Below are 25,534 nucleotides of genomic sequence, written 5' to 3'. Positions count from 1 at the left end.
CAATACACCGTAATTGTAATTCGTTGCGCGACAGACAAGATCGCCTAACACAAACATGATCGGCAGTGATTACTAGCTAGGTTGACGCCGATCTTGAATGCAGTAGCAGCTGCACCTGCAATCAGCGCGTAAGCTGACACGACGTATAGCGTGTAGGATAAACAGGCTTGACTTGTTTTAATATTTGTATCGAAAACCCTTATCGAAACTTAAGACAATTTGAACAAAGAATCATACCAGACTAAAACTACTTCGCTAAAAAAATATAATTATATTGAAACAGAAAATTGAAAAATTAAATTGGACATAAATTTAGATCTTGAAAAAATAAAGTTCATTGCTTAATATAATAGGATTAATAATAGAAATCGAAATTAAGACTTCCGTTTACTCATTACGTTTATTTATTCTGTTTATAATATTTTAAATTATGACGTCAGAAGCAAGAAACACAATAAAAATTCTTACTCATTATATTTGAAAATAGAAATATTTTTTAAATAAAATTACATTTACATTTGCGCGCACGCGATACTATACACTTATAAAATATATCGAACTTTTTGTTTCTGAAAGAAATGAAATCATTATATTTATTTTTATATATTATTTATTAAAGTTCGTCATAGCTGTGAACATAATTTATTTCGTTTTTAGTCACGCATAATTCATTCTAGATATATATAGTTACTTATTAACAAAAGAAAAATTTTTGGTATATTTTATAAGTTAGTTTTATTAATTGAAAGTGTTACTTTATTGACCTAAAACATATTTCTATGTATATTAAAAAATTTTACAAGAATTTTGATTGCGTATTTTTTTTTCTGTTATAATCGGAGATTATACTATAGTATTACTATAGTTCTGAATAAACAGAAGTTTTAAGGTTGAAGTCAGTTCGACGTTGAAATCAAAAGTGATTTCGTTTATTGGTCTGATTAGAAAAGGGACGATAATATTTTTGATGATAAGTACGTCACCAGTATCCGAGGTTGTTTATCGCGTTCACTGTACAGTGTACATTCATCTAGAAGCACCCTCTCTCGTAGATGCCTCTTCTCATAGTTTCATAATAATCTTGCTAGACTTGTGGACTGGTCCCGGATGAAAAATCAGGATCGCTGTTATTTCTTTCTTAGGCAGCCAGAGAGACGTTATTAAAAGATAGATCGTGAATGCGCTTCTTCAAGTGAACAGCGTTCTTGAAGTAGCATTTTATTCGGCTCTTGCTGGAAAGCTACACGTCTCTATTTACTGCAATAGTCAATAATTCGATATATCTTTGCATGTATAATATATATTATAATATGTGTAATATATATTATAATATATATGTATAATATATGTGTAATATATATGTGTATAATATATATATATATATTATTTCAAGCTTTTCAGTTCTTGTTTCAATATTTAAGTGTTATACTCTTATAATCATTTTTATATGTATTATTACTTAATTGATGAATTATAATGTTTGTAAATGTAATAAATTAGTTATTACGTCACTTCGTAAAATAGAATATTCTTAATTCTTCTTCCCAATCGCTTTACTTTCTGCTTTCTCTATCAAACTATTAATGTAGATCTTTCTTGTTTCGTAAACAGCGTCCACGAAGGACCTTCTCTGCCAGAATTTTTGTTTCTTTTTTCCGAAGTGCTTTAAGTGTTTCCGTAATTGCATATTCATTAGGTCATCCAAATTTTTCAAATAATCAGAATAATTTATCTGATCGTCGATGATGATGGCAGTATGTTGATTTTTTAATATTTCATCGTCACTCTTTGTGTTTATTCGCTGATACTTCGCGATCTCATTTCTTTTCATATATCTTGTCAGATCCAAAGCAGGTAGATAGTGATAAGATTCCGGTGACTTCAAGGTTCGATATTGTCTTGTATGCGACAGACAATATTCCATATCTTCGTCTTCTATTAATTTCAATTCTATTCTGTTTTGATACGTCAAAGATATATCAGATTCAATTTTGAAGAAATGTTTATTTAAAAAAGTTTCTCGCAAGATCTTTCCACGTTCAGGTCGAGTTGGATCCTTCGACCACCATGATTCTTTCAACAGTATTATTTCTTGCTCTTTATTTTTGTCTTCACAGATCTAATATATAAAAATACATAAAAAAATGAACCAAAAAAATAATTTTTGATAAAATTGATCTTCTAAAAAGAACTAAAAATATATGAAAAGTACTAAAAATATATAAGAAGTTTTAAGAAAATTTAAAATTTAGTCGTATTGAAAAATTTAGTCGTATTAAAGAACGTATTATAATTATCTGTAAATTAACATTTATTATAAATTTTGAACAAAATGACTAAATATGTAATTTCTTTATTTATATCCCCCCCCCCATTAAGAAAATTTATTTTAAATAAAGTTAAGATTTTTTAAAGTAATTAAGAGTTTACTTAAGAAATTTTTAGATAATATAAATAAAGTGATTTAAGAACATTAAAATAAGTTAAGACTGACTTTTAAGTAATCTTAAAAGAATCAAAAGTTTTATTATTTCCATTGCATTTGAATTTTTTAAAATAATTTCAAGTTTTAAAGTAAGAGGTTAAGTTAACTTAATAGGCAGCTTCTTGCTGGCCGTAAGATTTACAAGAAGTCGTAGATATTTTCGAATGGTTGTATATGTTACGGTGTATATATGTCACAGAATTATAATATTAGTTATAACAAATTCTTACAAATTTTACGAGAACAGGTTACGAGAATTATATATAACAAATTACGAGTTTGTTTAGAATTGACCCATTAAAGCCAAAATTTATATTTTGTATTAACCTAAGAAATACAAAAAATAAATTAAGTTTTTTCAATGTAAATTTTTAAAGATTTTCTAAGATTCCCCCCAACGGTAAATTGGAGCAAATGCGTACCTCAACAGCGTCCTGAGCATCTGTAACAACCTGAAGAATCCAATATGGTGGTTCCAAAGCTTGGCCATCATTTGCGATTTGCTTTGTATCCTTCCCCACCGTCAACAAACCTGACCTCGATGATGCTTTATTCTCGGACTGTATCTTTGTTTTAATATCTACCACTCTTTTCACCTTTGCCTGGTTCGCGACTATCCACTCGATATCCGTCAGGGGCCAACTGTTATTGAGTACAAAAGCCTCTATATAATATAATCTTTTTTTCTCCTCATTTTTCGTCTCTTTGCTAATATCTTGACTATTGTTCTCAATTCCATAATCTTTTTCATTTCTAGCGATATGTTTTAAAATCACTAAGGGTAATAATACCGTTGAACCACCGTCCACGTCAATCAAAATGTTGTCATCTTCATCGACAACTTTTATTTTGATTTCTGTTAGGCTATAAGAGGTTGTTAATCTTATTGAAATGATGCTTTCTTCTGAAGTCATTGGTAGCCATAGAACCCAACGAGAGATACAATTTCTCGCGTTTGGGATATAAGTACCAATTAATTCGTTGATTATCAGTCTTGGTGATTCGCTCTCGAAGGACAAAGGTTGCTGCTCATCCAGTTGACAGAGCATTGGGTCACCTTTTATGGTAATCATACGAATTGTCCAGTCGAGCTCTTTAAAATGCTGCTTATCGCTCCAGCTGTAAGCGAACACCGTGTAACCATCCGGAACATATTCGTAATGAGTTGGGACCACGTGGTTCACGAGACGCGTCATCTCGTGTCCATTTTGGTTGTTAAAGACACGTAGCGCAAAACGAGGGAGATCGATTAGCAATTCGAAGGCGACGAGTACCATCTTTGTGGGCTTAGGATTCACGACGAGTCTGGTAATTGGAAAGTACTGTTCGTGCCTGATGTTTCTCAGGACACCTTTGCACTCCTGAATATTCAGAACATGTATGAAGTCTTCGGAACAGGGATACAGATCACGCAGGTTATCATGATGACTAATGACATTTCTTAGTAACCGACTTGCGAGAGATACATCAAATAGATACGATATCTTCAAGAGTCGTTCACGAATCTGTGTATGGAGAGCATGATTAGGATTATGAAGTTCTTTATATCCCTTGACGAGAGCCATCTTGAGAAAGGATTGAATTGTAGTTGCAGCTTGATTTAAAACTTCTTCACAATTGCTTGATGTGGAAAACCATATTTTCGAAGTTTTTCTTATTGTAAGATCTTGAAGAGTTTTTTCATTTGTTATTAAATCAAAAGATTCTGATCTAATATGTATATGAGGATTTAAAAAAAATATTCTTAAAGAGTGAAGAATGTCTCCTAGTTCTTCGTCGGAAACAATCTTCCTGATTAATTGAACTTGTTCTTCCATAAAGAAATGGTGTATTAGCTTCCGAAAATTTTTATTTTCTCTTGAAGAAGCAAACTGCAAGTTAGGCATGTAGCTTTGGTAAAAGTTTTTTAACATTGCTGGATAATTACTTGTTCCAAACGATCGATAAGCTTTACAGAGGTTATCGCTAATTATTTTCGATATCTCTTCGATTCTACAAGACTCTGTGGTCATCAGTTGTTGCACAGTCGCCCGATCTCCGAGATAAAAATTCATATCTGAAGAAATAATCATCAGACCTGAGTCCAAACGACTGTAAATCTGCAAAAGTTGCCTGCCAACTTCCAATTCCACAATAGTTGACTTGTTGCCAGTTGTAGAAATGATTATCGATTGATCCGATAAATTCGATGTAATAAACCAGTTGTACTTTTCTAAGATTAAGTAATCCTTCTTTTGCAAATCGTTTCTCTTCTTCGGTGCGGCGTAAAGATTGATCAAGAAAAATTTTTTCTTTGGGGAATCGCAGAATAAATAAAGAGGTTTGTATCTGGATTTTTGAATCTTGCCAATATTGTTGTAAGTGTCTGTAAGTTTTCAAATAAAAAAAATTTTAAGAAAATTGGGTCGAAATCTCAGTATGTGTTATCTTGTTTATGAAAAGAAGAATTCAATCTATTTTTAACATTAATCTTCAATTTATGAATATCTAAATTCTTTGAGATAAGAGTCTTAAGTTACAATAAGAAATCTACAACAAGAAAGCTACAATAAGATATTTGATCATTTCTTTTTATAATTGATATATATTCTTATACATATATTCTCTATAAAATATTGATTAGAATTCTCTCTAAAAGTGAAAGTATACCTGTTGTCTCCTTTCCAGTTTCTTTTATTGAAGCAGCCTTTGCTGCTTCTGATTTATGATTCTCATTGGCTACCCTTAAGTCGTCTGTTACTTGAATTGATTGCTGGAAGTATTCCAGCTTGTAAAACAAATATACCTCCGTCACATATGAGGTCATCTTGTTGAAGTCGATCCATCGATTGACGTCTTCCGTTGCTTTTTCTTTCGATGCGGTGGGCAAATCTGATATTCTCTGAGATCTCATTATTCTCCGAGTAAATTTATCAGACCGCTCGATCTCGTTTGAAGAGATCAAGTTTCCTGCAACGTCACTTTTATCACGAACAACGCTCCTGTTGCACTCCTTGAGAGGACTGATCACTTTCAAGTAACGAATCGGGACGAAGTAGTCGGCAGGATCGATCATATTTCGCGAAACAGCCCATTTTAACCAGCGATGAAATTTCCACTTTGCTAATGGCGGTTTTACCTTGGAAAATAATTTAAATTAGAGCCAATTATAATACGCACAAAAAAGAAAAAAATTTTTTAATATAATAAAAACATTTAAGAGAGGTATCTAGTATTTCTAGTATTTCTAATATTCTGATATTTTTTATACGCGTTTTAGACTTTAGAACTATTATATTTGTATAATGTTAATAGTTTTATTTCTTTCAAGACGTTTTCTTTATTTTTTAAAATTATTTTATCCTTATTATTTTATTATTATTTCCTTATTATTTCCCAGACAGCACAAAGAGAGAGAGAGAGAGAGAGAGAGAGAGAGAGAGAGAGAGAGAGAAGAGAATTAAAATAATTCTTTTTAAATTCCGGAATTATGAAATATATTCTGCTTTAGTCCTATTACTGATTCAAAACTATTCTTAGGAATTCCGAAAAATTTCATTTTTATATCACCAATTTTGAACTCTTTTTCAGATAGAAAAGAAAATTTCGTTATGAACAGATTACACGTAAAGAATTTAGAAAAGCAAATTTTTTAATTTATCATTGTTATCTGTGCTATCTGGGCTTTCCTATGTAATAAGTTATAGCGATATCCGTCAAGAGATAGAGTCATTGAATCAAGACTTGATCCTCTTACATCTTTAGGATCTAGAGGAATATCACGCGACTGGATGATATGAATTATGTGATCCCAGCAAGGCGACAGACCAGGCACTGCATCGCTTCCGAGTGCTTGTATATCGTCCAAGAGAAGGAAAAGTGCGATTGGTTGAGATTTCTTGACTTCGATAGTAAGCGACTGCGGAGTTTCTCCGAGTTTCTTTGTCTCGTTGATCATATTCACAGAGTTTTCTATTTGGAAATACAGGAGGGAATAACATAATGTGGTAATCAAAGAAACGCCAATAGATCGTTATGGACATGTATATATTATACATTTGATGTACATACTTGAAATATAATCTTGTGCAGTTTGCGAAGTCCACTCAAAATGTTCGGAATATTTCATTAGGAAATCCCATTTGTCTTGTAACGTCAGATGTGCGATGTTCATTGTCAAGCAGGTCCAGCCTGTGTTACTATTAAAATTTATATTACTATAGAATCTTTCTTAAAATCGTCAACAGGATAAATTATGTCGATTTATTAATTCATTCATAACAATAGATTTTGAAACGAGTTGTTGGAAATTAGTTTAAAGGAAGAAATTTTTTGGACCAAAGTAATTACATTATTCTATTGAAAACAAAACAATAGAATGAAATAAAACGGACATTATGTCCACCTGTAAAACAAGTGATTGGATGGAAGTCGACGATCTCGCGGTGTCTGATCCAAGTCAATGAGGCCAGTTTGAGCAATGCTTTAGCGAGAAGCATCGGCCATAATTCGAAGTTGTTGGATGTGCTTGGTAAAAGGAGCTTGCCGTTTTTATCCACAGGAATGATATCGTCTACTAGGATGCGACGCCAGCACCCCATGTAATGTAATCTTACAACATATTTTCCTAGAAGATATTTACGCATATTATTTGTTAGTTGGAATCGAAATGGTTCAAGCAATATGCATATATAGACAGAAAATAATAGACTTATTTTGTTTTTGAAAAATCATTATCAATCTTTGAATCTGAGATTTAACAATGCAAACAAAGAATTTAGAAAATTTCTATATAAATCAACAAAAATATTACGAACTATAATATTACGAACTAAATATAATGTCATATCTACCGTTTGGATTTATTATGGGTCGATGCTGAACGTCTTTCCCAGCTTTGTTCATGGAATACACATGCATCCAACCATACCAGGGATTATAGCGATTGATCCAAGTGAAATTCGAGCTCTCCCCGCTGATTTCTAAACCCTCTCGGCCGCAATATTGCAAGTTTACCAACGCGGACACGAACCATCTCACAAACTGGAAATTGCTATTATTATTAACGCTGCTTATTCGCTTTACAGCAATTTGTAACTCATTAAATGTTATATTAAATTACAGTTAAAAAAATACCTCGCTGTGTAACAGATGCTTATTGTTTGTAACCAAATCAGGATATTCCACGGTCATTGTATATACTGTCGGAGGAGCCTGAAGAGCATTACCGTTTTTATAAAGTTTATGTACATTAATATATAACACTTTGTTGTCTTGGCTTAATTAGAACTTAATAATCGCTTTCTTACTTCAAAGTGATACAATTCAACAAGTTTTTCAAAAAAGGGAAAAAGCCGTTTTTAACTTGAAAAAGTTGTTGACTCAAATAATATGTTGATCAAATAATATGGACAAAAGAAGATACTCTTAACACGATTAAATGTCATTTTTGTGATTTTTTGTTTTACATTTTTTAATTCTTTTTCAGTTTTAATAATTTTAACGATATATTTTAAACCACTTTTTTTGAGTAACAATTTTGATGTTTTTTTAATGGAGTTAAATTAATTCACTTTGGATGAAATAGAATAATATTTACTTAATTTATTTATAATAATAACTTAAAGATTAAAAGAGAGAGAAAGAGAGAGAGAGTATTTCGTCACTTTTAAAGTAAGGGAGTATGTCAATTCAAAAAATTAATGTTCTTAATTTAAAGTACACAATTAAAATAGTGATGGTACAGTTAAATATTTCAAATCCTTTGCTCGTATCCAACGGTCAGGTTCTAAAGACCAAGGCATTATGACACGTTCTGCGTCTAGGAATAGACCATCTGGACCGTCTTTAGGAATCTCCCATTTCTCGTTATTTAAATCAGAGTCTTTCCATTCCGGCCATTCGTATGCAACATATGGGTCAGGATGATGATCATTCTTAGCGGTGAAGAAACGTTTAGACTTTTCTGACATATTGCAAGAAAAATAAAAAGTAAAACTCTGAAAACTGCATCTTCAAGAGGTATAGGAATTTGTATAGAGTGTAACGATCAATTGTAAATGTTACTCTTAATTCTGAAAAAAGTATATATATTTTTATTTATCCTTTATATGTATATTATACACTATCATATGGACAGAATGGAATGTATTTATACCTCGTCGATGGTCAGGAAACTAAAAATTACATATCGATTAGTAGAAGAAGAACCTATGTAACGTATAGTACATTATAACGAATGTTTGTTATACAAAAAAGATTAAGATAAAACAATACATAATTTCTAAAATCTTAAGAAATAATAATATAAAGAAAAGGAATTCCACAAGAACTATGATAGTTCTACAAACAGCGTGATTTGTCATTTAATATTCTCAGCAATATAGTTTCAGTCCTTTCTTCGATAAAATCTAAATTCTATCCATTTATATACAATTTTTTGCAATTATAATTTCATAACAATTATACTTTCGTAACATAGCAGAAGATTCAGCGATTTCGATTTGATAATTAATATATCACTATTCTTGCACTCTTGTTGAATCAACTGTCAACTTATTGTTAGATTTCTTATCGATAATTTTTCGTTTTTTGCATAACAATGTTGTTGCATTTCGGCTTGTCGCTAAGTCGACGTTTTAATTGGCATGAAATTATTTAATTATATACATACATTTGATCATTAGAACAGATGAAGCGCTACAGCTAACACATTCTCCATATTCGACTAATTAGTTAAAAGTCCTAATTTAAGTCCTTAAATGAAAGTCCGTTAAACTAACAGATATTTTATATTATAACATATACCAAGTTTTCAAAGTTCAGAAATTATATCTTAAATTGAAAATACGCTGAAAGTGTAATTCTCTAACCGTGAAGAATAAATACAATAAGGTAAATTGAACGAATATCTAATATTTCGCAAATTAGAAATAATGTTAAACATATCATCAGTTTTTAATATCGTTCGTCAATACTTCTATAGTATAATTACAATGATAATATGCCTTCACGGAAAAAATTTGTGCGACAACGACGTAAAAAAAATTCAGTCAAGCTCACTTTTCTTCTCCTTGTCTAATAAAAATTTTTTACAGAATTTTTATACAAATTGGAATATTTTTGAAAAATATTGAGAAAGTCTATACTTTTCTTACAATTTTTTTATATATGGATTATAAATCATTCTAAGACTTTAAGACTTCTTATTTTATAATTTCTGATAAAATATTTTTTAAACCTTTTCAGAATTTATAAGATTTTATAAAAAATTATGGAAAGAGAATCTTAAAAATTTTTTAATATATTTCAGAATTTACATATGTGAAAAATTCTAGAAAAGATGTAGCTTAGACTTTCTCGGTATATCTAAAAGTGTTCCAATTTGTATAAAAAATTTGAAAAATTTTCTGAAAAGTTATAAAATTATTTGAAAAATTCTGAGAAAAGTTTCTCCAGCGATTTTAATGGATCCTTTTTTTTAGTGTATCGAGCATCTTTGGCACTGATATTCGCTACAAATCTCCATCCTATTGAACACACATTAAGTAAAAGTAATATTCATGCACCGTGATTTTTAAACTATAAATATTTATAACTTTCTTTCTATCTAAAATCCTTCAAAAATATTTGTTTCAGCAGCAACTATATGTATAACATGTCTCATACGTGAAAGTGAATCAAGAAATAAAGTGTACTAACTTGTAGAATGTAGAATCGATATATTTAGCAATTTCTTATTAACGTACCCATGTAATTAACAATATAGCTAAATCTTACGTAAATGTAGAGTTTTAAAAGCTTTAGAAAAGTTAATTAACTTCAGTCATGACTGAAAGCTTCTGTTTGTAAATAAATGCAGAAAAAATGCTACACATAATGTCTCACATGTCATAAAAGAAAATTATAAGCACACTTTACTTTTTGACTTTTCCCGTATAATATACATAATTTATTTATTAGTATTACCTATTCGCAACTACTTAATAATCAAGAGAACTATATTAATAGCGAAACTCAGCGGTACGCAAGTACTTTCCTCATCCGCTGTAAATAACGTTTCCACGCGTAATATATATTCTTTAAAAAAATAATCCTGCTTCTCTCCTTATAGAAATGGAAGTAAATCGAAATACGCACAAAAAATATATATATATATGTATGTATGTGTATAAAATAATAAATCTACAATCTCTTGAGAATGTGAATGGCCCTCCGCGTTTATCTGGCGAACGCGAATGTCTGAAAATAATTCACGCCCTCAAACTGGCAGTGTTTGAAAAACCTGTTTTGCACGCGCAATTACAAACCCGTGTAAAGCAGGCATTATAAAAATCTTGATAATACTAAAACTGATGCTAGTTACTGGCATGTCACATAAATCACGACTATCGTCGATCCGCAAAAGCATTACATCTAACTGTCGTGACATATTACGTCTGGCAAATAACTTATTTATTGAGAATGCAGCTCATATTACTCAATAATAATTTAGTCAATCAACAGAAACTAACGGCAGTTGTTATTACTAGACGATCAACAGAAAAATTTTTCTCATTATTGCATTGTAATGCTTTCGCACAAACCGGATTCTAGCAGTTGCTAAACTATCTCGAGAAAAAAGAATTAGATCTGCCGAAATATAATCATATCAGTTTCAACACACAAATCTGGTCAACTCTGCAAATTATTTCTATCTGACCAGATCTGAATGTATATAACCACATCTGACTCCACTCTAATAAAATTTTTCATATACAATAATATTAATTAATTTAATCTTATCGCTAAAATAAGTATTATCGGTTAGTATCATATTTCACAATACATTACGACAAAATTATGATAATAGAAAACGTTTCCTGGTTTGAATTCGTAGAAATTAATTTTATGGTGCTCTTAAGTGATCATCCAGTTTAAAGGTGTTTTTTCATGCTGACGCTCGACGTTCATTTTTAGCGTCAAAACAGATCACTCGATAAAAAATTAATGTGAATATCAAGCGACAATTTTAATTACATGACCTATTTTGACGCTAAAAATGAGGATCGAATATCAGCATAAAAAAACATCTTAAGCTGTGCCATGTACATCTAGTGCTGCTTCATCTCTGTAATCATACGAGAACTATAAAATTACTTTGATGATTCACACTGAATGTTAATACATATATGGCGTGACATCTGGTCAATAAATGGTGTACACTCCATATGTAATTACATACAAACATATATGATCAAATTTACGCAGATATGAGAAGTCTGTATATCTGAGCGTATTTGAACAGATATAATTTAATTTGCCAAGATATAATTTGATCTGAGGCCTTATTCTATATACACGTCTACTGATAGTTGTCAGTGTCGTTATGAATTGTTGCGCAGATATTTTGTATAGTAAAAAAGTTGCGCAACTACATAGTGGACAACGCGCGAGTCTACCATGATAGGAGACTCGTTCGATCGACCTCGACAGATCCGAGAAATTTCCACGCATTTTTTTCAGCGGACTAGCAAACTATCAAGAACATCATCTATTGCCAAGAAAATTTCTTGAATTATCGTTCGGTTCGAACCGGCGTTAAATTATAAGCCCCGTCTTAGACAATCATTTGTGTACAACCCGCGTGTGTATCACGGATATAAGTATGATACATACGAGAGATAGGCCCTGATTTTGGGATGTTACGTTATCGAAAGAATGAATGAAAAAAGCTGTGTAATTGACAACTATCGATAAAAATGGAATGAATAGAGCCCCTAGTCAGATCTAATCCTTTTTTCTCGAATACAGAATATCGATTAGGAGAGTATCAATTACTTAACAATTACACCATTCTAGTCGCGGCAGTCTACGTGAATGAATAAGTCTATCTGAACGGAATCAAAGGCCTGAGTGCAAAAACGAATTCAGTTCTTCAATTATTTCTATATATTTGAAAAAGAGGATAATAGTTTTCCAAATAGCAAACATTAAAGATCAGCATGTATCTTATAAGTATCTTTTAAGTATCTCGAGTTAAATGTAAGGTCTATGCAAAATATTTCAGTTTGTTTCACGTTTTCAGTGACAGAATAGCAAATAATTCCAGATAGCCAAATCTGCAGAGACAGCTAGATTTTGAACAGATTGTGCTACCAATTTCTGATGGCAGAAAGGCAACAAATTTCACACAGAGTTTGTAATATCTGACGATATCGGCGAACTGCCATCAGAAATAACAAAGCTATGCCAGCGGATTGTGTGACGGCAAAAATCAACCAGGATTTGTAACTCTTACCCGGTTTCTGTTGTCAGTCTGCCGCCAGATTATCCTCAGATACTGCTCGGTTTTCGCTGCCAATCTGTTATCTGATTATATAAACAAGTTCTGTCTATAGAAGTAAAATATGGTCACAGTTGATGTAAGTCTGTTGATATTTCTTATCAAATTTGCTGCCAATCTGTCAACATTCTGTTAACATTTTACTTACTGAGATCATGCTTTGCGTAACACGTGTATTTCCTGCTTTTATTAATTGTAAGTTTGGTCGATCCGGTACGATATTTGATTCTTACAACCAGATAATTTGAGTCATTGCTTTTTTGAATCAGAACCAGACCGATCAGACATTATATAAATTCTTCTCTATTAAGTAATCAAGAAAGCAAAATCGTAGTGATGAACAAATAAAGGCATCGATGTAATCAAGGATACGTAAATTTAAAAAAATTAGTAAATGAAAGGATTTCGTGAGGAATTAAGTCATCGTCTGTTTTTGCGAGTTTAGCATGCCTTGCCAGGTCCGGAAGCCCTTTGATCCTCCATCCGACCAGCTTGAAGTCTTTGGATTAGAGCGAAGAGATCCTCTTCGGGCACTGTGGATCCTGATTGAGATTTTCCATTGGCTCTTCGACCTCTTTCCTCCTCGGCGTCTTGCAACGTTGATGCAGCCGGTAAAGGACTTCGTTGATCTTCTAGACGCGAACTCTGAAAGCAAACATATACAATTCTTTGTACGAGGTGTCCTTTCTGTCACAAAGGAAAATGTTCGAAACGATGCATAATAAATGAGTAACGTGACAATTTCGACAGTGCATCAAGTTAAATCCAAACCTGGCATCTGACAAGCATCTCAATAAAGGAATCGTCCGAATCCTGATTAGTACTCAGCCCTGGTAGATAGGGTAACGTCACTCTTTGCTCATCCATTCGTTTGCTTTGCATTCCAGCAATTAATTCTAATAAATCCTCACCATCTCTAAAAATAAAATTGTCAAACATCCGTTAGATACTATAAGTGTAATATCATGATGAGTCGATCACTAATGCCTATTCAGAAGAATGAAATTAATATTTTCACGTACTTGTCGTCCACGTCTGATATTTCGGGAGTAATCGTTTGGTATTTTGGATTGCGCTTCGTGTTGAGCGCGCAACGTTGGTCATCCATTCTGCCTGATTGAAACCGGGATAGCAGATCAAAAAAGTTATCTTCCTCCTTTTGAGAAGGTTGCGACGCAACATTGTCCTCTTTGTCCAACACGATTTCCGTTTTATCTTTCTGCTTTGCATCAGGTGTGAGCTGATTAAATACAACAATTAGTTTTATTAACTTAGTGAAATATAATATGTGTTTTACATTAAAAAATTTTAATTTTTTTATGTAATTTTTTATTAACTTAATTTTAATTTTGATATTTCAATATCAATTATTACTAGCGCTTAAAATTAAAAGATTTAAATTAATTCATTATTTCAGTATTGTTTCAACAATAGAAAATTTGTACAAACCTTAATTAAATCAAGATTGTCCATACTTTGTCGCCTGAGTCTATATCTACTAGGCATAGTTGTCGGAACATTCGACGTCGCGTTTGTAGTTAATTTCTGTGTGTTCAGATTCTCCTTGTTGCTCTCCTGTTGATTTTTTTCTAGACCAAGGATTTTTTGTAGGTCATCAACGTTCATCTGCGCAGTAGCTTGGCCCATTTGATCTTCCAATTCTTTCGAGATGTGCAGATGTAAATTCGAGTAGTGTAGCGCTTTCTCATGATTGCCCATAGCAGCGTAAGCATTACCCAGCGACCAACAGGCGCGTCCTTCGCCGACACGATCCTTCAATTGCTGGGCTATACTCAGATGCCATAAGTGATACTCGATAGCCGCCGAATAATCGCGCAGAAGAGTATACGTGTTTCCCAGAGAATAGCATGCTTGAGCCTCTACCTCGCGATCTCCCAATTCTTGTGCAAGAACTAACGTCCTCCTAAACATTGAACAAAACTTTTAATTGTTGATATATATAATTTTCTAAATTGCGAATTTATTTAAACCCTTTCCGTAGCAATTCGAAGCTGTATAACTGCATTAGCAATTATTTTACGATACTTGCCGGTAGCATGTCTTATTTAATTATAAATATTCTTTTTTATTTTTAAAACAAATTTAAACAGATATATTTATTTGAGAAATAAATAAAATAAATAATGGTAGGAATAATTGAGATGTTTATCAAAAAATATAATAAGTGATATTCTGTTGTAGTAATTCAGAATTCTTAAAATATACGTATAATATGTAAGCACTAAAATTGTTGATAATTTTACATTTCAGAAACGTAAGTTAAAAATGTTCGCTAAACTTGTGTAATCAAATTTTCTGCATCAAACGGACATAAATTCATTATTTCCAAAAAGTTAAACGTCATGCTATTTGAGCAAAACTACAAAGATGCATAATTATAATTTGGTAAAACCATATTTACTTATAATGCTGTGCAGCTTTCTCGAATTCGCCTAAAAATATGTGTGAATTTCCTAAATTGCTGTTGGCCCTTCTTTCGGCTGGTTTATCGCCAAATTCTCTGGCGATTTTTAAACGTTCATTGTGATAATAAATAGCCTGTTGGAAATCGCCCAATAAATAGAATGTATTGCCCAAATTGCCACACGCTCTACCTTGAGCAGCGGAATCCTCCAGTTCCCTCATAAGATCTAAATTTTCTCTGTAAAAAAAAGAAAGGCACTCTAATAGATATATACAACATAAATTTTAAAATTAATTGAAACAATTGTTTGGATTAAATCTTACTCATAATAGCGCACTGCCTGTTGTAAGCACTGTCGAACATCTTCAGAAAACTCTCCTGGATCCTGATGACCTATTCTACCCGCTTGCTTGCCCTTGGCGTGATATACATTTCCTAAATTGTATAGGGCTCTTCCCTCGCTAAGCTACACATAAAGGAATTATAATTTTATAAGCATAAACTAAATTATAAAATGTTTAAATAAAACATAAAGAGAAAAACACGAAACAAATATATAAAATTATGGTACAATATTAATACTATTGATCACTAATGATCTACGCAGTTCTGTGATAAGCTTTTATATTTTCTATTCGCATTACTTCGATGTTGTTGTATAATCCTTGATGTCATGCATGAAATGGAAAAATAAAAAAAAAACATTAATAAGCCAGGCATAAATAAAACAAGAAATTGTATAATAAAAGTTGTAACATTTTGTAGCAGTTGTTTGAGCAAAGATCTCACTTTTATGATTTATTCTGTTTCAACATGAAACATGAATAAGTCAATTTAATTGCAAAATATTTATTAATTATTAAATAATTATCAATAAATGTTTATATTTAATGATAATATTTTTTAATTTTATGAAATAATTTTATTCAGTGTTAACCTTATTAATATTAATTAAATTTTTTTGCTTTGTTCTGCATTGCATTTTGTAAATTAGATCTTTATAATGTTTTATAATATTTTTAGGCATTATGTAATGACTAATGTACATTTTTTATTTTACAAATAAAATAACCATGTAGAATATATCGTAAAAATGATTTGCTTAAATCTGCTTAAATAATTAAAAAAATAAAAATATATATTAATTTGTATATTCGTAGCTTGTTTTGATATAAAGTAAACTAGAAAACAAAAACAAATTCTTTAAATGACAAAATAAAATTCTTACAATCTTTTTGCAAATTTTGTAGTTTAAATAATAATGAGCGTATACTACTGACACAATATTAAATTATTTTACATATGTTTACAAAATTTCTTAAAATTATTTTATTTATATTTCTCTTATATAGTGCAGTTTTAAATATAATATAAGATTATAAGGTGTAGCATAAAGCAGTACACATCAGTAACATAGATAATAAGGGAGTATCCTAACCTAATTTTCTCTACATCTATATAGTATAGTCGTGATATAGACGTTGCCTTGCAAAACAGTATATGCGTATAAATTGACAAAGATAATATTTTATATTGAAAAGGATTCTAGAAAAATCATTATATACGTTATTAACTTGTATGTACTTTGTATATAGATAGTAGCTGTGAAAGAGAAATAATAAGAAAAATGTGCATTACTATCTATAATAATGTTAGTTTTAAGATTCAGTTTCTCAGATGCTTATTTTTGTTTGTTTATACAACAGTTAATTATTACAAAGTTAGAAATAGTATTGACATTTTCTAATTTATAATAAATACTTTTGAAGTTCCTACGGGAATTTTCTATACGAAAAAGCTAAGCGTTCGCGAATTATCTCCATGTCCAAATGTAGTATTAAAATATCAATGTTTCGTGAACATTGCAGTTTGCTACTTTTATAGTTTATTTATTTTATTTACTATTACTTTATTGTTATAAACTAAAATGTAATAATAGAGTTACAAAAATCTCAGTTTTATTATATCAGGTTCTTAAGCGTTCAGAATAATTTATGAAATGTTTCATTGCGATTTCCAAATTAGTAGTAAAAATTTAAAACAAATAAATATTTTATTTATTTACAGAACAACTAATCTGTTCCGCATACAATTTCATATAAATAACCTCGAATATTTACAATATTAATACTTTAAAAATTGAAATTCTTTATTATTATTTTATAATTCATTTTCATAGATTTTTATTAGAGCATAGAGATAAACAATACCTACTACTTTTCATTGGAATAATTTTTTATTATAGTTTCTAAATCAATTTTAAATACGATCTAGAATAATTTTTTCGTAATTTTTTAATACATTTGTAATATATCTAAGAAATAAAAAGTGGTATATCAGTATCGGCTGTTTTTCCCTTATCGAAATATAGTTACCTTATCCCCTATCTCTCTAGATATCTCCAGATGCCTCTTACAGCATATCATGGCTTCGTCAAACTTTCCAATAACTTTTAGCGTGTTTCCCAGATTTCCACTAGATTTTGCTTCACCTAGTTTGTCACCCATATTCCTGGCGAGAGTCAGATCTAACTTGTGATACTGCATTGCTTTGACATAGTCACCCAGGTAGAAGTACGCGTTACCCAGTTGGCTGTAGATAGCACTTAGTATTCGCAGATCGTCCGTGCCAGCCTGGATTGCCGCTTGGAAGAACGCCACCCCGGATTTGCAGTCGCCAGCTTTGCATAAGCGTTCACCCTCCAGCGCTAGTTCCAGACACATGTTCCATCTCTCGCTATTCTGATAAACGTTACAAACATTATATTACATGGAATTATCTCTGACAGGAAGTTCTGTATTTTCAGTTATGTAATTGTTGTCACAGATTATGCACATTATAAAGAAGCATTCATGGAATTGTTAGTGAAATATATTAAAATTATAGAGTCATATTGGAAAATTTGTAAAATAATATATTGAATAAATCCAATTTAACAGTTACTAATATTAAATGCACATCTTTTAAAATTATACAAATTACAAATCGTGCAAACGTTTGCGATATATTAACTATACATTAAAAAATGTTACACAGACAAGATAAAAAATTTGTTCCATAAAGTAGATTTAAAAAATAGAAGATAAAGCAAAGCTTGACAGCGGAAAATTAAAGATGGGAAAATGTTAAGCTTAATATTGGATTAATTATTGTAACGTAATTTGAACATAAATTAGACTATTCTTAATACAAATATAACAAAGTTTGCTCCAGAACATAAAAACTGAGGTAAAGTATATTTCTTTGTAAGCCCACTCCGAAATATAAGTTATACCATGGTAAAACGGAGTAAATGATTGTACGAAACAAAATTGTGTATAAAGGAACAGGTGTGGCAGCGATAAGCATGAGTCACGCGTGGGAAGCTCAGTGTCATTAAGTGGACGTTGATTCACTCACTTGTCCCTCGGACGACAGATTCTCCGCGCTGGCGCTTAAAGACATTCTAGCCTATTCGTAACACCTCTTCTTCAACAGAATAAGATCCGACTCGTTCAAACGCCGTTGAAGCAAGGCGGCTGTACGTTGCTATCGGTTCGTAAAATAAATGTAATTGCTCCTCGTAGCATGATACTTGAGAACTCCAATTGTAGGAATCAGCTCATTGTTGCGCTATCCTCCAAGTATAGCTCTAGATCCTTTTACTCCGGAGTGAAGAGCTGCTCCGACGCGAAACGGTTCTGGAGCGCGTCCAAACAAATGGCGCCGTCGCCGTCGGTATCGGTGAACCCAGATGGGAAACTTTTGACACATGCGGGAATGTATAGGAAACGTATGTCCCCACCATTTTTGTACGCATGCGCATTTTTGTATAGTAGGTATAATGTATATACCATTTAATTTTCGGATGCTATGTCTGGTGAAAAAAAATTCTTATAAATTTTTTCAGAATGTTTGTATTTTAAATTTATATATATAAATATTTCCAGAAAATATGTTAAATTTCTTTAAATTTAATAACTTATTTTTAATGATAACATGAGAGTTGTTAAATCAAGTCACACAGAGTTATTATTATTAAGCTTTTTGTAGTATATGTTTATTTGTTCTATTTTAATAAAATTTTACTAAAATAAATTTAATAAACAAAAAATATTTAAATATTAAATCTTATAGGACCATACATGTGAGAAACACAACCAATAAGAAATCGGTCGAGTTGGATCTTAGATGCTATTATAATTCCGTGTGTGAATTTATATATTACATATATAGTCTTTTAAATTTCGCGCCGAACAATTTTTCGGTCTTGAAACGTAACTCTACGAAACTACCGCAATAATATCACGAGTTAATTGTTTTGCAATTTAACAATTTTTGATGCTCTTTAATCGGTCTTAATAATGTTGAGTAATAAATTAAAATCTGTAATTAATTAATTTTTATTGCGAAAAATATTACCTCAGCTAAAAAAAAGAAATTTAATAAAATTTAAATAAAATATTTTAAAACAAAGGTGAAAATATATATGTTATACATACATTAAAAAATGTTGATTATTGTAATAATACAATTTTCTCAAATTTTTATTTTAACATCTGTAATTGCATTGTATAATACAAAGAGAAACTTGAGAGAGCTGAGAGTGGACATTTTGACTCGCAGAGTAATGTCCATGTTTTTGTGGTTCTCTTCCATGCTATTAGTGAGTTAGACAAGAAGGAACAATCAACGTTGATAGTTATTTCAAGTTTCTAAAATAATCAAAATAAAAAGTTGTTTATCAAAAACAACGTTTCGTACTTTACTATAAAATCGGTTATCGCAATAACATTAGTCTGTGAGGATATTTTAAAAGAGTAAGTCAACGAAGGTGTTTAATAAAATTTTCATGTCTTATATCTTAATAAATCATAGAATACTGTAAATTATTCAAAAAATGATACATTAATAAAATAATTTTACTATATTAGGTAAGTTGTTAAAATTATAATCATAACTTAATCATATAACATTACTTTGAAAAATAAATCGTAGTAATGATATAAAATAAGAGAAAGAATTTTTTAAACTAATATAATTAATTAATACCGTAATTAAAATAATAGAAACAATAAATAGTTAAAAAGTTGTTTGTTGCAACTTTATATAATAATGATTTTATATAATTGCAGTAATTTGAAAAAGAGATAGCTCAGTTGCTTTACTTATATCTATAAAAAATTAAGTTTGATTTTTCACACAAATTTTGAAACGAAAATTTTGTATAATCATATGTTTGAAACGGTTTAATTTCAAAGATACAAGGTTGAAGGGAAAATTCTGTTTTTCTAAAAACTTTCAGAAAGTTATTTAGAGGAGAAACTATAAAGTTTTAATTCTAGTGATATTCGAACATATATGGCCAATGAATTTTCGTTTTGAATTCATGTGAGAAATTATCCCTTAAAATCTTTTAACGTATAATAAGTATATAACTCATATAATTATTTATTTTCTATAAATTAGAAACACTTCTGTAAATTCTTGACTAACAATTGACGCAACATAAATATGGAATTTATACATAGCATATTAATGCTTATTATTATGACATCTGCTATTGTTATGGGAGACTTGTTATATGATGAATATACTCCAAATATAAAATTAATACGTATAATACCGATACACTACGACATAACGCTATCTCTAACAATGAATAACATATTAGAAAATCCCAATGAAGCAATGGATTCAAATTTTCTTATTGATGGATCATCCATTATAACCATATTTGTTCCTTACGTGACAAGAGTTATAAAATTAGATGCACTAAATCTGAATGCACATGATACAAAATTGATTACAAGAACTGGAATAATTTATAAATCTGAGAAATCTGAATATAATCATAAAACATATATTTTAAAACTTTATTTTAACACTATGTTACAACCCGAGCTTTATACCTTAAAAATAGATTTTATTATTTTGGTAAATAAAAAAGAGTTTTTAAAAAGTATCCATGTAAATAACGAAGGTGATAAAACGTAAGTAGATATTAAAGTCTATTAAAATACATTGCAATGTTGTTCAAAATATAATACATTCTATATACTCTCCTATCTAAATCGTTCCTATGAGATATCAAAAGATGTATAAAATTTATACATATATTATATAAAATATAATTAAAATCATTACTTAAGAATACTTCATTGTAATTTGTACTTTGTATTTTGTATTCTTATAACGACGTTTAGTACTAACTATACTACAGTTCAAACATTGTCATTTTATAAAACTATGATTTAAAATATTTTATTAAGTTACAATTTTATTATTTTTTATTATTAAATTATTATTTTAAAAAATTACAACAATAAATAAAATATTATAGGTGGATGGTTGCAACACATATTTTATCAAATGAAACCAAACGATTATTTCCTTATTTCAATGAATTACAAATAAGACCTACCTTCACCATCTCTGTAGAACATCACCGTAATTATAAAATATTATCTAATATGCCAATAAAATACCAACGACCAGTCGTTTACTTTGAAGTATCTGAAGATTATTTATATACACACTTTTATACGACTCCTCCAATATCCATTTATCACCAAGTAATTGTGATGACAAATTACTCATCTATTCACATTAATCAAAACGTATCTTTGTGGTGCAGAGATTGTTCGACAAAACATTCTCTTAACTTCGCAAAAAGAGTTATTGAAACTGTCACGTTGTATTTGCAGTCTGAATTTGAAAAAGTAAAGATTCCAAAAATAGATCATTTTGTAATTCTAAAATTTCCACAAGATGGTATTTCATCAAAATGGGGACTTATATTTCATAGGTAATATATACAGACCGTGGTTTGATATATTATATGTAGCATACTACGAGTACTTAATACTTAATATTACGAGTTATTAAAATATTTTTTATTATTAGAACTTTCCTTGTTTTATAACATTAAAGCCAAATATAATTTGAAATAATTACATAAGACAATAATTTTCAGAGAAATCGATATTATATGCAATGAGGAATTGGATCCTTTTATGCGCAAATTAGAAATAGCGCGGTTAATAGCACTTAAAATAGTATATCAATGGTTTGGTACTGCAGTAAGTTCAACTTTTTGGTCTTCTCATTGGTTATTCAACAGTCTTGGCAGTTTATTTGGAGAAGAAGCCGTTGTCAAGGTTTTTAAATTTATACTAATGTCATAATAATGTTCAGAATTTATTTTAATGCTTTTAAAATTTTTACATTTTTGAAAGATTTAGTTATGATAGATGTTAGTTGTAACAGAGTTGTTTACAAATTTTTTTTACAAAATCTATATGATAAAAAAATCGACTAAAGTTTTAAATGTATTTAAACTCAAGTAATATATAATTAAATAAAAACATTTGATGGCTTTCATCAATATATAACCTTTTACAATTAAATAGCAATTTATTTTAATAACTCTATTACTTTTACATCTAATTATGAAAAAGAAACAACTTTTTTTTTATAATAATTTATGGAACGTATAGCATATTCTAGACACACAGAGTGGTCTATTTTAATCTATCTGGTAGAGAGAATATATGTATATCTCAAAATTCTCAAGTTTAAGACACAAATAGTATAGATGAAAGTTGATCAGTAAAAAAAAAAGAATATGGTCTCCTTAAGAAAATGTTAAAAAAAAATAAAAATGTTAAATAAAAAATACCTAAAACTTTTTAAATAAAATTATACATTATTTTTACATAATATGACTTTTCTATTTAATTACTTTGTATATAAAAGTATTAACGTAGAGATGAGAACAAAAAAAACAATAGTTAACGAATAGTTACTTTATATATCTTAATTTGCCGCATATTGACATTAAATTTTTTGAAAACTATTAATTTTGAGACAATCGTACCTTAATATTTTTATGAACAGAATAATGAGATAAATCAATTCATGTAAAGAAAATAGTATGTAATTGCTGTAAAAAAAAGTATGTAGCAAATTAATTTTTTAAATAAGCAATTGTTTCCTGTATCTTAATTGATTCATCTCATTACTCTATTCCTGAAAAATTAATAGTTTACGAGATATTTAATATTTCTCATGTCAGATGTGCCAGAATAAAGCTTAAAATATGTCTTAAAATATTGGATTTCTGATATCTTTATCTTAATACTTTTGTAGCAGAATAATTAGAGAAAAATTATACTACGTAAAATAATAAATAATCCCTCTAAAAATGTTTGGGTGAACTTGACCTGTCATAATGACATCTTCTCACGGACAATCAAGATTATTATCTTCTTTCGTCTTTGTAACTGAGCAATATTTTTATGTGTGAAATACTTTTCTCTTAACTTAAAAATTGTGAGCTTTTCTAGTAAATTAATTAAAATAGACCATACTGTATGATGAGAAATATATATCTTGAAATAAAATTTTTATAATTACATAAAACTTTGTTTTGTACACAAATATGTATATAGGTCTTCAACAATTCTGGAATAATGAATTTCTTTATAGTTCGAAATCAATATGAATCCCTTTCTTTGGGTTCATTTTTTGATATGAATCCACATAATAAAATTATAGAATCGATTTATCCAAACTTTACATTATTTATGAAATCCTTCAGTATTTCTCCTTACTCTAAAGGTAACGCTATGAAAATAATTAAATAATTGTATGATCATTGAATAATTAAATACTTATACATATATGTAGAAATAAATATTAGAAAAATAAGTGTAGAAAAGAGAAATTTACATGCATAGTTCAAATATATTTAATTAAATTTTATATTATTTTTTGTATAGCACCAATTGTTTTACGAATGCTTCAAAACTCAATGACCGATACGGTGTTTCGAAAAGGTGTTCAAACATTTTTATACAAGTAGTGAGTAACGATTAAACTATATATATACTATATATTTAACTAATAATAGTATATTATAATAAGAATAAGTACAATATGTAATTATTCTTTGTCGTCAGATTCATTATACATATAATACAAATGTGTATGTATTCATTAAATTGTTACAAATAATAAATTGTCTATATTATAATACTTACAATTAGTATAGATTGCACTATAAGTGGAATGAAAAGTGTTACAGAGTGTTATACAGGCGTATATACTCGTCTGTGTAATAGATATATATTTTGGATTAAACTTCTGAAGGTTTATAGGATATAACCTCTTTTATTTGACGATCTGATTAAACATCTGAATGTGTGTGAACTCTTATATTATTTATTAAATTTAAATGCTTATAATTAAAAATTATTACAGTCTCGATATTTTGAAATTAAGATTTTTACCAAAATGGTTTCAGGAGTTTATTTTTAAGTGTTACAGTTTTTACAAAATACTAATAAACAGTTAATTGTACATACATTAATATGTTGCAATTTCATATTTACATTTAATTGATACCATTTGATTATATACTTACTAATATCATAATAATTTTTTTTAATTTAGCAAATTTTCCTCAATAATTAACTCTACATTCTGGTATATACAAGAAGACGTAGCTAATACATCATATCCATGTACAATATCAAATAATTTTCAACATTGGCTAACGTACAATAATTACCCTTTTGTACAGCTGAGCTGGACACAAAAGAATTCTTCCTGGATTACATTGGCACAATATTCTAATTTAAGAACCAATTCAAGTTTTAAAGAGACATGGTGCATACCTATAAGATTAATGGTAAACCCTTCTTTGCCTAAAATTCCATTGTGGTTAACATCACAAAAACAGCATTGTAAGATCGATTACGATACTAAAAATTTAATAATGATCGACATTCAGCAGGCAGGTAAATATTTATTAAGAAATATATTATATACATTTTGTGTGATTATTTATAGATGATGAGTACATTCTACAAGTCTTTTTTATTCGGGTTTTTTTTTATTTTTAAATGTTTAATTTACATATAAAAAGGTTTAAATTTTTGAGTATCTTTTTTTGAACATGGCTTGACCTTTTCATATTTATGATACGATATTTTTCGGATATCATTTACTTTTTAGAGTAAATATCACGTATATCACAAATATATATTTAAAAAAATTAAAAAATATTATATAACGAAAGAGAGTGAAATCGGCGAAAGAGAGGGGTGGTAGAGGAGGGGAGAGAAGAGGGGGAGGGAGTGCGGTGGATCGAAGTTGGTGAAGGTGTAAGTGAAAGGTGAGACAGGAGAGAGGTGCATATTACTCATGCGGACAGAGAAGAAGAAGAAGGAGACGTTACTTCATTTCTCATGAAAATCATCACTTTTCGACCACTTGTCCAGAATGGCTTGACTGATTAAAAATTTAATTTTTTTAGTTATGCACCCCCCCCCCCCCC

At 29.7% G+C, this 25,534-nt stretch overlaps 2 protein-coding genes across 2 annotated transcripts; both read right to left on the bottom strand.

Annotated features, from left to right (window-relative positions):
- Positions 1-941: 941 nt before the first annotated feature.
- Positions 942-7,325, bottom strand: LOC108777541 (uncharacterized). Its single transcript, XM_018544457.1, is given in 9 exon segments — positions 942-1,219; positions 1,221-1,240; positions 1,513-2,119; positions 2,908-4,850; positions 5,135-5,603; positions 6,222-6,436; positions 6,536-6,655; positions 6,870-7,091; positions 7,318-7,325. Coding segments are annotated over 8 exon segments (3,705 nt in total). The 5' UTR covers positions 7,066-7,091; positions 7,318-7,325; the 3' UTR covers positions 942-1,084.
- A 5,904-nt stretch (positions 7,326-13,229) lies between these two features.
- On the bottom strand, positions 13,230-18,726 carry pins (G-protein-signaling modulator pins). Its single transcript, XM_018544450.1, has 8 exons — positions 18,613-18,726; positions 17,589-17,954; positions 15,537-15,679; positions 15,211-15,450; positions 14,238-14,712; positions 13,811-14,028; positions 13,560-13,704; positions 13,230-13,433 (listed from the first exon to the last, which is right to left on the bottom strand). Exons 1-8 carry the CDS (start codon positions 18,655-18,657, stop codon positions 13,230-13,232), a joined length of 1,836 nt encoding a protein of 611 aa, XP_018399952.1. The 5' UTR covers positions 18,658-18,726.
- Positions 18,727-25,534: the final 6,808 nt, after the last annotated feature.

This window comes from Cyphomyrmex costatus, unplaced genomic scaffold (assembly GCF_001594065.2).
Source record: "Cyphomyrmex costatus isolate MS0001 unplaced genomic scaffold, Ccosl1.0 scaffold441, whole genome shotgun sequence".
NCBI classification, from domain to species: domain Eukaryota; kingdom Metazoa; phylum Arthropoda; class Insecta; order Hymenoptera; family Formicidae; genus Cyphomyrmex; species Cyphomyrmex costatus.
The sequence above is the reverse complement of the archived record's forward strand: the minus strand, read 5'-3'. Positions and strand labels throughout refer to the sequence as shown.